The following is a 13,848-nucleotide window of genomic DNA, read 5'->3' on the forward strand; positions in this document are numbered from 1 at the left end:
TGGGGAAATGCGAACAATTTCTGCCTAATATATCATTACCCTACAGAAGCTGATATTTATTTATTTATTATTAGCAACTTGTACAGTGTCTGTTGTTACTGGGTCCCCCCTCCCCCCCTTTATTAACATGTTCTTAGCTTCTTGTTTCTGTCTGTTTCCTTTAAAACCCATTTTCAAGAACTTAGAAATATTAATGGATTTTCAAACACTGCACTGAAAACAAAACCATGAAGGTGACTCGCGCTTGAAAGAGCGACTGTGCTTCTTTGCTGGACGAGTGGCAAAGGAAAGGCTCTCCAGTCACATAGAAATGCATTAAAATATTTATGGGAAATGCAGTAAAATGATAGTTGAAGTCTTCTCACTAGTGTTCAATAGCTAATGGGGCAGTCCTAATCTCAGTGCCACCATCAGTGGAAACTTAGTAAGAAATGAGAACATCACAGCATCTGTAGCCCTTGTACCCAAATGGTGGAAGGTGGGGTGCAGGATGATCCAGCCTGCATCAGGCCTGGTGCTGACACGAAAAGGCAGTCAGACTGATGTGAGTTCCAGAGGATTCCAGGCTGGCTCAGCTCTGCCCTGTTTCAGGGCTTTGTGTTGGCTCCCATCAGCAGGGAACCTGCCAGCAGAACTCACCACCCCATCTGCACATGTGGTGGGCCAAAGGGGGAGTGCAGTGCCAATTGAGTAGCACTTGCATTGCTCTAATGGTAACGGCTAGTGGGAGGCCAGTTTAGCCAGCATTGGGGAGGTTTGGATTGCAGTGTAAAGTTGAAGATTATAGCTTGGCTCCTCAGTTGTGTGCAGTGGCACTCCATGAAATGGATGCTCCTACTGGTGGAAGCGGGGATGCAGTTTTCTCCAATCCCTCCTCCTCCTTAACCCCCTGTCCCTGAAAGCCTTCTCCAGGAATTGAAGGGCCATCAGGAATAGCAAGGGAGGCATTACTGGGGGTTTTAGGGAAGAAGCAAAGTTGGCAAGTTCCACCTATGAGAACATCCAGTTTGTGGAGCAGGAACTTCTGCTGGATCCAGTTCACTTCCATGAATGAGAGGAGCCCTTCCATTTATAGCAGTAGTTCTCAAAGGCTGTGGCAGGAGAGGACGGCAAGTGTTGTAGGCAGATTAAAGGACACCCAACATTTTGGGAATGGTTCACGTTCCTGTGCAGCTGCATTGTTTTATACTTTCTGGGTGTCCCATGATCATATTATGAAGTAGTTGTGTTCTATGTTATGAATCAATCACTGCTAGGAGTGTTTTCCAATGTATTTCTTATCCATAAAAATATATAGTGTGGTGCAAGTAATTTTTTATTCTGAAAGTGTGGTCCAGAGAAACCACTGATTTATAGAATGGCAGGTGTGAGTCCAGCTCTGTTGTTGTTTTATTTCTTGTGTGTAAAGGAACATCAGCGTACATGGCACTTCCCCTGAATGGTGCAAGAAAGGCAATTCCCTGCCTGGGGAACTCATCTAAATTTAAACAAAGAAGAGGGGGAGAGGAACAATGAGATCAGATGCTGTGCACTTCAGGAGAAGTGGTGCAAAGGAGATATTCGCCCACCCTGTGCTTCTGATTAAAATGTGAATGGAGTGACTTGTGTTTTGATAGCAGCATCCCAAGAGGAGAGCTTTCCAGACGGTACCCCGTCCCCTTTCTGGGCAAAGTAATCACTCCCCCAAAGCACCCATTTTTGAAGGTTACCTGCACAGGTGACCGGCCTCATGTTTCCCCAGATCCTCTCCCCTTTTCTTGGGCCTCCCCCATCCACTCATCTGCCAGCTCAAATATAGGGATGGTGGTTTTTACGAGTTTTTATTAGCGCATCTTGAAGATTTATTTATATGCCAAGCATAACAGTTGAACTTTGTACCTTGCTCAAAGGTAGTAGGCGAGCTGGGTGCCAAGTTAGTTTTATATTATCTTGTACTCTGCTTATCTCTCCCTTAAACTTCATTCTCTCTCTCTCTCTCTCTCTCTCTCTCTCTCTCTCACACACACACACACACACACACACACACACACGCACACAGTGCTTTTTCCTTTAAAAAAATGTTTAGGGGTACTCTCATTTTGACTCCAGAAAATCACCATTTTATACAAATCGGGGAAAATAAATACAGTAAATGGACAAAAGTACAAAGATTCACAAAATGTTTAGGGGTATGTGTACCCCTGCATGCCCCCATAAAAAAGCACTGTATAGATATAGATATATAAACTTTAGTCATGAATCTAAAAGAATGACTTTTGGACACCAGTAGAATGATTGTGATTCTTTTTTGGTCATCCGTTTTCACTTGGCGTTTCCTATTTAATGGTCAAAGAACCAGGTCAGAATTTAATCAGCTCTGGCTACATCCATCATGCTCCAGGATTATTCTCTTAGATCATAGTTACTAACAATACAGAAGCATAAGGAAAAAGCACCCCCTCCCCCTCCTTCCCCAATGCTACTGGTAGAACTAGAAGCTGACGATCTCTGTGGAATAAACATATGTTAATCACAGGCATCTGACGATGGGGACCGTATTTCATCCAAGCTCATGCCAAAATTGATTGGTTAGTTTTTAAGGTGCCACAAGGTTCTTTGTTGTTTTTGCTGCAAGAGACCAACATGGCTAACCCTCTGGAAATGGTTGCATTTTGCATCATCATCTGTTATGCATTATAAAGTCCATTTCTTGATAAATGGCACAGTACAACGGAATCTGTCTCTAGACAACTGAAGTTTACACCAGCCACTGCCTATTCTGCATGACCTCCGGCAAATAGGTTTTCCTTTATTTCCTCTGTTTGCCCTCCACATTTGCTGACCAAATGAGCTGTGCACTAAGAGCTAAAGCAATTCCTTTTAATCAATGGCCATTTTAAAGTTCAATTCTCCCTCTCTCCGAGCTCTCCCTCCTCCCAGGTTTGTGATCAATTGCATTTAACCTTTAGGCTTCCTCTCTGCTCAGCCTCCTCCCCTCCTCCTCCTGGCAGGGAGAGCAGAACGGAGGAGGGCTAAGTTGTCCAATATGCTAATGTGGATGTATGCTTAGAGCTTGCCCAGAGGCAAGGCTCTAGATAGAACTTGAAACAAGATGTTCACCATTAAAAACAGATCCCCTCTCCTGGGTTTTAATATGTTCCTCATCTTCATTCTGTGGACTTTGAATGCATGCACTGTGAATGAGGGAAATCCTCTGGATTTGCCTCGTTCAGGGCACATGTCCTTCTTCAGCCTTTGTAAGCCACCATCTGCTGCTTCTGTGCGCTCTTGTCATCTTGAAGATGGTACTGTGCATTCACAAAATCTCTGAAGCTCAGGAAATGTATTACTTTTATTTCCATCCACACCCCACTCTTCTTAGTGTCGTTCCATCTCTTTGCATTTTTCTGCAGTGTTACACATTTAAATATGGCTTCCCAAAGGCCTGCACCCTTCTGTCCTCTACTGTCAGGTGTGGAGAGTCCTTCCCTCCCTTCAGTAACTTCACAGATAAGAATTAATGAGTGGTTGATAGATTTATAGGCTTTTTATTACAGCATCATGTTCCAAGCACAAATACACAGCTCTCGGCAAGGAGGGCAGTTGGCTACTCTAAACCTTCCTTCTGACTTCCGCAGCATATTGGGCACCAGTATGCTGGTTAGTTCCTTCCTCCCGCTGACTCCTTTGCTCTCTGGTAGGTTCGGACCTCTGAGTCCGTGGTGGTGGTGGGGGTCCCCCACACTCTCAAGCAGCGTCTCAACTAGCTGCCCCCTCCCTTCTGGTTCTCTTGTCATTATCTCAAAACTGGGTAACTCCTCCCTAAGCTGTTCAGCTTCTCTCTCTCTCTCTCTGCTTCTGAACATGCTGTGGACAAGGAGGGGGCGACCCTTCCCCCTTCAGCTTTCCATCGGAAAGAAGCTGTTCTGCCATAGAATGCATTCCCCAGTCCTTGGCCATGCCTCGGCCATTCCCTGACATCTGCAGGGCTAACTAGAAGGCTCTGTGTGATCAAAGCGTAGGAAGCCTATTATGATGTGCCTACAGGGCTCTTGTCAGGAGAAATTCTCCCCTTTCTGCCACCATGGCACTTAGTGACAGGAACCCTGGCGAAGAGGTATGTGTCCCCCAAAGTCTACCTGTCAGTTGAATTACTGCTACCTTCGTCATTCAGAGACAAGTCAAGCTATGGGAGTAAGGCTATTCCTGCTCTCCCAGTTACAGCCTGTCAGACTGATGGGTTTTTCACTAATATATAGCAGTGCTCAAAGTCATGTAATCTGCATATAAAGAACATTCATTTCCCCTTTTCTTTACTAATGGCTTGGGCATGTTGACAGTTTCAGAGTTTGAGGATCACCATGAAGCCTTGTCGATCAGTAATGAAGCTGAATTGTCAAACAGTTTACCTGGAGATGACCTGGATGAGTGTCTTGCCTATCCTGGAGAGCTCTGCCAACACCTTTGCATCAACACAGTGGGATCCTACAAGTGCTCATGTTTCCCAAGATTTACTCTGCAGGATGATGGACTCAGCTGCAATCCAGGTGAGAAGAAGAAACACTGGGAAAATGAGTATTGGGTCCGACTAAAATAGGTTTGCTCTCATATTTAGCTCTCATAATTTGCCAGCTGGGATGCGGGTGGTGCTGTGGTCTAAACCACTGAGCCTCTTGGGCTTGCTGGTCAGAAAGTTGGTAGTTTGAATCCCTGCAATGGGGCGATACCCGTTGCTCGGTCCCAGCTCCTGCCAACCTAGCAGTTCGAAAGCACACCAAAAAGGTGCAAGTTGATAAATAGGTACCACTCCAGCAGGAAGGTACACGGCGTTTCCGTGTGCTGCTCTGGTTTCGATGTTCCATTGCGCCGGAAGCGGCTTAGTCATGCTGGCCACATGACTCGGAAAATCTATCTGCAGACAAACACTGGCTCCCTCGGCCTGTAAAGCGAGATGAGTGCCGCAACCCCAGAGTTGTCTGCGACTGGATTTAACTGCCAAGGGTCCTTTAACTTTACCTTTTAATTTGCTGACACATGTACATCTACATGTGTGCTGACACATGTACATATACATCAGCTGTTACTGTAATCATCATCATCATCAACAACATCATCATTTTTAATTTATATACCGTCTTTCTATCTTTCAATACTCAAGGTGGTTTTCAAGCTGAAGAAACAAAAAATGTACATCTTATAACAATCTAATGCAATACAAAAATGTGATAATAAAACATATCTTTAAAATAAGCAACGTACATCAAAAAAGTAACATTCAACAATCATTAGAATAGCATAAAATAATAATATCAGCATATAAAAGTTAAACAGAAATTCACCCTTAACAGTTACAATAAATAATTTCTAAACTATAATCAATAAAACAACGGCTAGCCACAGTACATAAAATAATACAATAGAAATTGAGAAGCAGAGACTAGAGGTTGGAGCAAGGCAGGTGGAAGAAAGCCTTGCCTGATAAAGTCTCTCCCCTCACAGTTCTTCCTCCAGGCACAGCTTCCTTATGAGGAGTCTGAGGGCCAGGGGGTGGGGTAAGGCAGGTGGAAGGAGGCCTACTGTAACTACTTGATGATCTTCAACCAAATGTATGAAATGCGTCCATTGAAGAGTCTTGTGTGTGAGGTACTATGAAACCTTTATCTGTGCAGGCTGATATGTGATGGCTCTTTCACATGTGCCAGTCATGACATGAAAGGTGTGTGGGGATGCCCTCCACATCCAGTGTCTTCCAACCCCAACAGAAAAGGTGCTCATCCAGCACAGCACCAGCTCTTGGGCTGGCTGAAGAGAGTATGGTTTCTCTGGGTATGGTGGCACATGAGAATCACTCGAGAGGGGGGATCGTTGGCAAATGACTAAGGTCTCATGAGACATCAAATATGCATGGGAGGTATATTTGGCCTTATCGGAGGCTTCTTCATTGGGGGTGTGAATTTGGCAATGGCAGTGGCTTGTTTACCTGCAGTAGTATGCATGGGGGTGCTCCAGGCTCCAGAGGATTAAATTCCTCAGCAAGCATAACTCCAGGGGCTTCTGTGGGAATGGGAGGCCAATAAGATTTCCTCATCCAGGGTTCCAAAATACTTGGTGCCACACCAGTCCTTGATTACAACTCAGGTTGATTCAAAAATCTTTTCACTTGTACTGCTTCCAGCCTTACATTTTCTTTTTCAAAAGTTATTCCAGTCATTTATTTTCTTCCTGCCAAAAAAACCCTTACATTTTCCTCTCCACCCTCCCTTTCTCTTTCTTATTCTCCCTTTGGAAAACTCCAACAGAATCACTACAAAAAAGTCATGATTTTTCTTAGAAAAAAATCATGTTTCATTAGCTTTTCAGGAGGATAACCAGCAGGATTTAGGTGCAGTCCCTCCAGCAGTGATGCTGCATTCATAAAAAACATGTGTTGCAGCATGGTGGTTCGGATTTTTGTGCTTACTCTGTCCACTGTTGGGAAACAATTTTTTCATTCAAATGTTTGCGGTGTATAATTTCCTCACCCATAACCAAAAATAAGAATGTGGTTGGAAGGTGGGGGTTGGGCAGAGATGTGGAAAGTACAATTAACTTTCTATTTGTTTAATTTGTATAGACAGTCCTAATTAGGAAACCATGACTATATGAACCTCTCTCCCTCCTTGTGGGATGTGGGCATTCTCTTTGGCTAGAACTAAGTCATGTTATCCTGCTTTTCATTGTGCTTCAACCTCACTAGAGCTTTGGGACTTCTTAACTACTTGGCAAACTTGATTGAAAATCCTCTTATAGTAACGACAGCCCCACATTTTCACAATCAGACATATAGATCATATCTGTCAGGGAACTGCCATTGGAAGGGCAGGCGGTGGAAGGGCTCACGGAGGTTAGGAGAGACTCGGCAGCAGAGGAGGGAACCAGCAGGGGGAGAGAAGGAGCTCCAAGGGAAAGTGAATCGGAGGGATGGCTCAGAGAGACTTCCAGCGAAAACAGTGGGGAAGTTTCAGGACCTCCTATAGGGACACCCACCCCTCGCCGGAAACTGTCGCGCCGAGAATCCCGAAGACGCGTTTCTGTTAAGGAGCTTCTATGCTGGAAGCATTTCCGCAAACGCCTACTGTCGGATTCTACCAGCGATTGAGGGAGTCATGTTTAAGGGGCTCTGCTATAGACAGAGCTTTGATAACCAGGCCAAACTCTGAGGGACTAAGCTTTACGCACAAGCAGCTCATCATCCCATCACAGCAATCCGACAGTCACTGAAAGCCGCTTGTGCAAGGAGAGGCATCATGAGCAACCCAACCGGAGCCGGAGACGCAGGAGGAGCTGGAGCAGGTCCAAGCCTGGAAGAAAGGTACAGGGTGTTGGAAGTCCAGCTAGCGCTGCAAACGGCAAGGCTCGAGGAGGCGGGCTCAGGATGCAGAAAAGGGAAAAACCACCCCACTCGCAAGGAAGGTGCCAGGATTGGTACAAAAGTTTGGGGGTGATCCCAGAAACTATCAAGCCTTTAGAACAGAGATGCAATACGCCCTCAATCTGCAGTTTGATGACTTTCCCGATGAGGAATCGAGGGTAGCGTTTGTGATTGGGCATCTCGAAGGGGGGGCGAAAGACTGGGTGAGGCCCCTGATGGCAGCAAATAATGACGCCCTAAAGGACTCGAGAAAGTTTTTTCGTGCCATGGATCTGATGTTTTCCAGCGAGATTGAGCAGGGAGTGGTGCGCAGACAGTTGATGGCGTGTAAACAGGGGAACCGATCCGTCCGTGAGTACTGGACTGAGTTCACCATGTTGATCCATAAATTGGGGTGGGACCTGTCGGCGGAACCGATACAAATGCTGTTCGAAGAAGGGCTATCTTCAGCGGTGAAGGATGAACTTTCCCGGGCGCCCAAGGCGGAGTCTATGGACCAGCTGACCAAATCCGTGCTGGCCATAGGTGCATGCCAGGAGGCGAGAGCTTTGGAGAAGCGGGAAGGGAAAGGGGAACGTTGGAGTGATTTCCGCATTCCAGAGATTCCAGCGCAGCATTCCCCGCCAGTAGAGCCGATGGAAATTGGAACAGCGCACGCGCGTGGAGTTTCAAACCCCAATGAAGGGCGGAAGAAGGAGGGAAAGAGCGCCAAGTAATGTTTCCTCTGCCAACAGCCAGGTCACTTTGCCAGAGTCTGCCCGCAAAGGAAGGAATGGCAAGGGATGGCGGGAGCTGTTGGGGGTGAGGAGGAGGGGGTTAAGGAGCAAGTAAAAGCCAACGCCTGGCTGCCAGCATCGGGACACAGCAGCCAGGCCAAAGAGCAGTGAATGTGCCCACGCCGGAACCCCCAAGACCAGCGCTTGTAGTAGAGGTGTTGCTAGAGCTGCCAAACGGACACCCACTAAAGATAAAGGCGCTACTGGACTCAGGCAGCTCCTGTAATTTTATGAGTAAGGAGTTTGCAGCCGAACACCAGATACAGACTATCCCTTTAAGTAACCCTTTGCAGGTGACCACGATTGATGGGAGGGAGCTGTTGGGGGGAGATGTTAACCAACAGACTATACCAGTGATAATGAAGGTAGCAAGACACACGGAACTGATAGCGTTTAATGTGGCTACCCTGGGGGGAGCGCCTATTATTTTGGGGATGAGCTGGCTAGCGCTGCATGATCCACTAGTGGGATGGCACCAGCGGGTAGTTTCCTTTGGGTCAGCACATTGCCTAGAACACTGCAAGGAAGGGAAGGCTCAGGGAGGAGCCAAGGCCACTCTAGCAGGGACGAAAGTAACAGATAAAGGGAAGGTGCCCCGACAATACGCCGACCTGGGAAACGTCTTCAGCGAAAGAGAGGCAGATAAACTGCCCCCGCATAGACCCTTTGACTGTCAAATCAACCTACTCCCTGGGGCCCAGCTGCCAGTGGGCAAGTTGTATGCCATGTCCGATAGGGAGATGCAGGAGTTAAGGGAGTTCATTGACAAAAACCTGAAACGAGGTTTCATCAGAGAGTCAAGAGCAGTGGGGGGCAGCCCAGTGTTTTTTGTGGACAAAAAAAAACACGGATAAACCCAGGCTTGTAGTGGATTACAGGGCCCTGAATGCCGTGTCAGAACCCGTGGCTTTCCCCATGCCCAGAATTGATGACATTTTGACCCGAGTGAGGAAGGGAAAGATTTTTACCAAACTGGACCTGAGGGGGGCGTATAACCTGATACGGATGAGGGAGGGGGATGAATGGAAGACCACCATGTTCACCCCCTGTATCTCGTTATGCCCTTCAGTCTACAAGCAGGCTCAGCCTGTTTTCAATCATTCATGAACCACGTCCTGGGACCTTTGCTTTACAAGAATTGCGTGGCCTTCTTAGATGACGTGTTGGTATACTCAGAGAACGAGGAGCAGCATGTACGGGACGTCCAGGAAGTACTGGGCAAGCTGCAAGCAAACCAGCTGTGGGTGAAACTGGAGAAGTGTCAGTTTCATACCAAGGAGGTGGAATTCCTGGGGTACCGCTTGTCAGACAAGGGATTGGCCATGGATCCCGGCAAGGTTCAGGCGGTACTGGAATGGAAGACCCCGAAAACGAAGAAGGACATGCAAAGGTTCCTAGGGTTTGGAAACTTCTATCGGAAGTTCATCAAGAACTTTGCCCACTTGACGGCTCCCATCACTGATTGTCTCAGCAGCAAGAAGAAATTTGTTTGGACAGTAGAGGCGCAGCGAGCGTTCGAAGAGTTAAAGAAAGCATTCACGTCTGAAGAACAGCTCCTGCATGTGGATCTACAAAAACCGATGAGAGTAGAAACTGATGCATCAGACCGAGCGGTAGGGGTGGTGCTTCTGCAGCCGGGGAAGAGTGAGTCGGAGTGGAGACCGTGTGCCTTCTTCTCACGAAAGTTGAATAAATCCGAGAGGAACTACACCATGTATGACCAAGAACTACTCGCCATTCATGAAGCATTCCGAAGATGGCGGCACTTATTAATTGGTGCACAACACAAAGTCCAAGTGTGCACTGAGCACAAGAACCTAGAGTATTGGAGAACGGCACGAGTACTTAACCAATGACAAGTGAGATGGGCCCAGGAGTTCTCCAAATTCCACTTTGAAATTTGCTACGTGCCAGGCCCGGAAAACGTCAGGGCGGACGCTCTCTCTCGAAAACCAGAATATTTGGAGGGGGAGGGAGCGCCAGAAGAGAGACATATCATCCCTGAGGACCACTGGGTGTGTGGGGCGGCATTGGTGGGGCAAAGAGAACTGGTAGAGGGAACTGAGAATGATGAATACGCCCAGGATAAGCTCAGAGGACTCCGGAGGGAGGGAGAGAACTCAGGAGGTTTTGAGGAAAGGAACGGGGCATTGTATTACAAAGGGGCACTGTATATACCCGAAGGAGAATTGAGGGGGAGGGTACTCAAACAGTTGCACGACAGCCCCACAGCGGGGCACTTCAGGCAACACAAAACCATGTGGTTGGTTACCAGGGAGTTTTGGTGGCCCAAGGTGCGGGAAGATGTACGGGAGTATGTGAGAGGGTGTGACCGATGCCAGCGAGCAAAAGGGGAGAGGCGGGCACCGGCGGGGTTATTGGAACCACTACCCACACCAGAACGACCATGGGAGGCAGTATCCATAGATTTTATGATGGATCTGCCAAAATCCAAGGGAAAAACAGCCATCATGGTTGTAGTAGACCTGTTAACCAAAATGTGCCACTTTATAGCATGCTCACATGCGGTCACGGCAGAAGAGACAGCCAAGTTGTTTGTAGAACACATTTTTAGGTTGCATGGCGCCCCCTTGAGGGTGGTCTCAGACCGAGGGAAACAATGTACGTCCAGGTTCTGGAGCAAGCTCATGAGCTTACTGCACGTAGAGGTTAATTTTTCGACTGCCCGACACCCAGAAACCAACGGGCAGGCGGAAAGAGCAAACAGTATCCTCCAACAATACTTGAGGTGTTATGTCAATGACAGAGAAAATGATTGGGTAGAAAAGTTGGCTGTGGCAGAATTTGCCTACAATAATGTGGAGAATGTGTCCACAGGGATGAGTCCCTTTTTGGCCAACTATGGGTGTCATCCCAGGGCATTTCCAGGGGAAGGAGGGGAAAGATGGAGCGTCCCGGCAGCAGAACATTTTGTAGAAGAAATGGAAGCGATCCATCGTCAGCTCCAACTCAACCTAGAAAGGGCCAAAGAAGAATACAAGAAGCAGGCAGACAGGAACAGAAGGGAAGGTGAAACCATAAGGGTGGGGGACCAGGTGTGGCTATCGACCCAAGGGTTGCCGTTCAAAGGGGGTTGTAAGAAATTGAGACCCAAAAGATTGGGAACATTTGAGGTCATACAACAGGTCAATCCAGTGGCGTTCAAACTCAGGTTACCTAACCACATGAAACTACACCCAGTATTCCACAGGTCATTACTGTCACCGTACAGGGGGGGACGTGAAGGGGAGGTCACACAGGGACCAGTCATAGAAGAAAGGGAACACAACAGCCACGTGGCGGAAATCATTGACTCCAGGTGGAAGGGTAATCAGGTGGAGTATTTGGTAGCTTGGGAAGGGGAACCAGAGTCAGAAAACACCTGGGTAACTGCAGAGGAAGTCAATGACGAGGTTTTAATAGAAACGTTTCATCAACGGTTCCCAAGGAAACCTCAGCCTGTAACGAGGTTCCGGAGGGAACACTTTGGCACCACCGATGAGGAAGAAGAGTTCGAAGGGTTCCCAGAATCGGAGCTGGAAGAAGGAGTAGACTCCGAGGAGGAGGAGGAGTACTTGGGGACAAGGGACGGCAACCGGTGGAGGGAAGTGTTTGAGTCTTCGGAAGATGAGGGAGGTTCTTTCCGGGGTTTTGCACCCTCACCGCCCGTGGAGGAAGGGGCGGGAGGGGGTGAAGGGGGCCCTGGAGGGGAGGTGGATGTCAGGTAACTGCCATTGGAAGGGCAGGCGGTGGAAGGGCTCACGGAGGTTAGGAGAGACTCGGCAGCAGAGGAGGGAACCAGCAGGGGGAGAGAAGGAGCTCCAAGGGAAAGTGAATCGGAGGGATGGCTCAGAGAGACTTCCAGCGAAAACAGTGGGGAAGTTTCAGGACCTCCTATAGGGACACCCACCCCTTGCCGGAAACTGTCGCGCCGAGAATCCCGAAGACGCGTTTCCGTTAAGGAGCTTCTATGCTGGAAGCGTTTCCGCAAACGCCCACTGTCGGATTCTGCCAGTGATTGAGGGAGTCATGTTTAAGGGGCTCCGCTATAGACAGAGCTTTGATAACCAGGCCAAACTCTGAGGGACTAAGCTTTACGCACAAGCAGCTCATCATCCCATCACAATATCCATGGATGGAAGTAAGTCACAGCTTTAAATCTATAGCAGGGAGCAGAGTCGTATTCTGTATGAAGCCAGACACACACTTAAAGTGAAACAGTTCACATTTCTATGACAAATAGAAGTAACTAAATCAAAATATGAAACTCATCCAGCTTCTGCCCCATAACCACCTCTTGTTATCTTTTGAGCAGATGCTGTTCTTACTGTTTTGTAAACAAAACTAAATCGCAGCAAGAGATCCAGTGTATCAAATACAGTTTTTATACTTGTAAGCTGCCCTCTAAATATCAAATAGGACAACTTGATTTATACAAAATCATATCAATTATTCTTGTGGACTTACACTGTAATTCCTTCTCTTAGTGATGACTAGCAATTCATATTCATCTGTGTCTAATATATGTGTATGCTTTCAAATAGAAGAAAAATACACTTTTGAGATGCTAAAACATGGGTAGCATCCACCCAAAGTTAAGAACCTTGATTAACACAGTTGTAAATGGAAGAGGTTTAAACACCTCCTGAATAACTCCAAATAACTCAGTGGGACTTTCCAGTGCTCCCCTTCGAATGGACCGTACCCATCATTTGATCAGAAAACAAATTTGTCAGCATCCATAATGACAAATATCTTCAAAATATCATTACACGGTCACAAATGTATCCTTACATTTTATCTTTGTATCCTTACAAAGAATTGTTTAACCCTCCCTTCTCAAATACAACTGTAGTTGTCTTTAGCCAATTTTCAATGAGCAGGCGAGGAACGGCTGAAGCTTCACCCACTGATGTGGATTGCTAGCAATGGAACCACTGTGAATATGATTACTGAAAAAGCAGGAGTGTGTGGGACCTTACATACCAAACAAAGCGAAATTGGACCTAAACAATCTGTTTATGATATCAGCTCTCTGTCTGGAAGCATTCTGTGTTTCCTTAGAAGCCACAAATAATAGTTTAGTTACTGTTCATGTCCCTGTGGCTACTTAGATATATGAAGCAAATTAAAGTTGATTTCCTCCATTTTTATATAATATAAATGTACAGATTTTGAAGAAGATGGACCAAATACTGCCTTACAGGACAAAGCCACTATTGCTCCAGAAGCCTTTACTATCCAGCCCGCAACCATCAACGAAGAGGAAGAGAAGTGTAAAGGTATGTCTAAATAGGCAAGGTGGAGACATGAGATGGTTTTTACAAGTCTGCAATACATTCAAAAGCTTTCTCGGCTGTTTTGATTTCAACACACGTCCACACATTGCTTGCCTCCAGTATTAGCCTGAAGAGAGCGAAAGACGGACAGAATCTCAGAAGGTAACGTGCTGAGGTAATTCGAGGTTAGCTTCTGAATTCAAGGTTATTTCATGCTATCTATTTAGGGCTGTTGAGGCAACACAGCTGTACATGGTAATTTCAAATGCACAGATGAGAATGAATGACACAGGTGTGTTTGCCTATAAAAGAAGGCTTGTACATAGTGATTAAGGTTACGAGAATAGATTGTTTGTTTCCACATTTTACATCCTGGTGCAATGACAGGGGTTATAATTAGAGG

General features: G+C 46.7%; 1 protein-coding gene across 1 annotated transcript in view; it reads left to right on the plus strand.

Moving 5' to 3' along the window:
- Positions 1-13,848, plus strand: part of FBLN2 (fibulin 2) — a 127,484-nt gene that overhangs the window by 82,629 nt on the left and 31,007 nt on the right. Inside the window, 2 exon segments of the mRNA XM_079964961.1 lie at positions 4,320-4,526; positions 13,338-13,448. Of these exon segments, the coding sequence (XP_079821087.1) occupies positions 4,320-4,526; positions 13,338-13,448 (318 nt within the window).

This window comes from Podarcis cretensis (genome assembly GCF_951804945.1).
Source record: "Podarcis cretensis genome assembly, chromosome: 2".
NCBI lineage: Eukaryota > Metazoa > Chordata > Lepidosauria > Squamata > Lacertidae > Podarcis > Podarcis cretensis.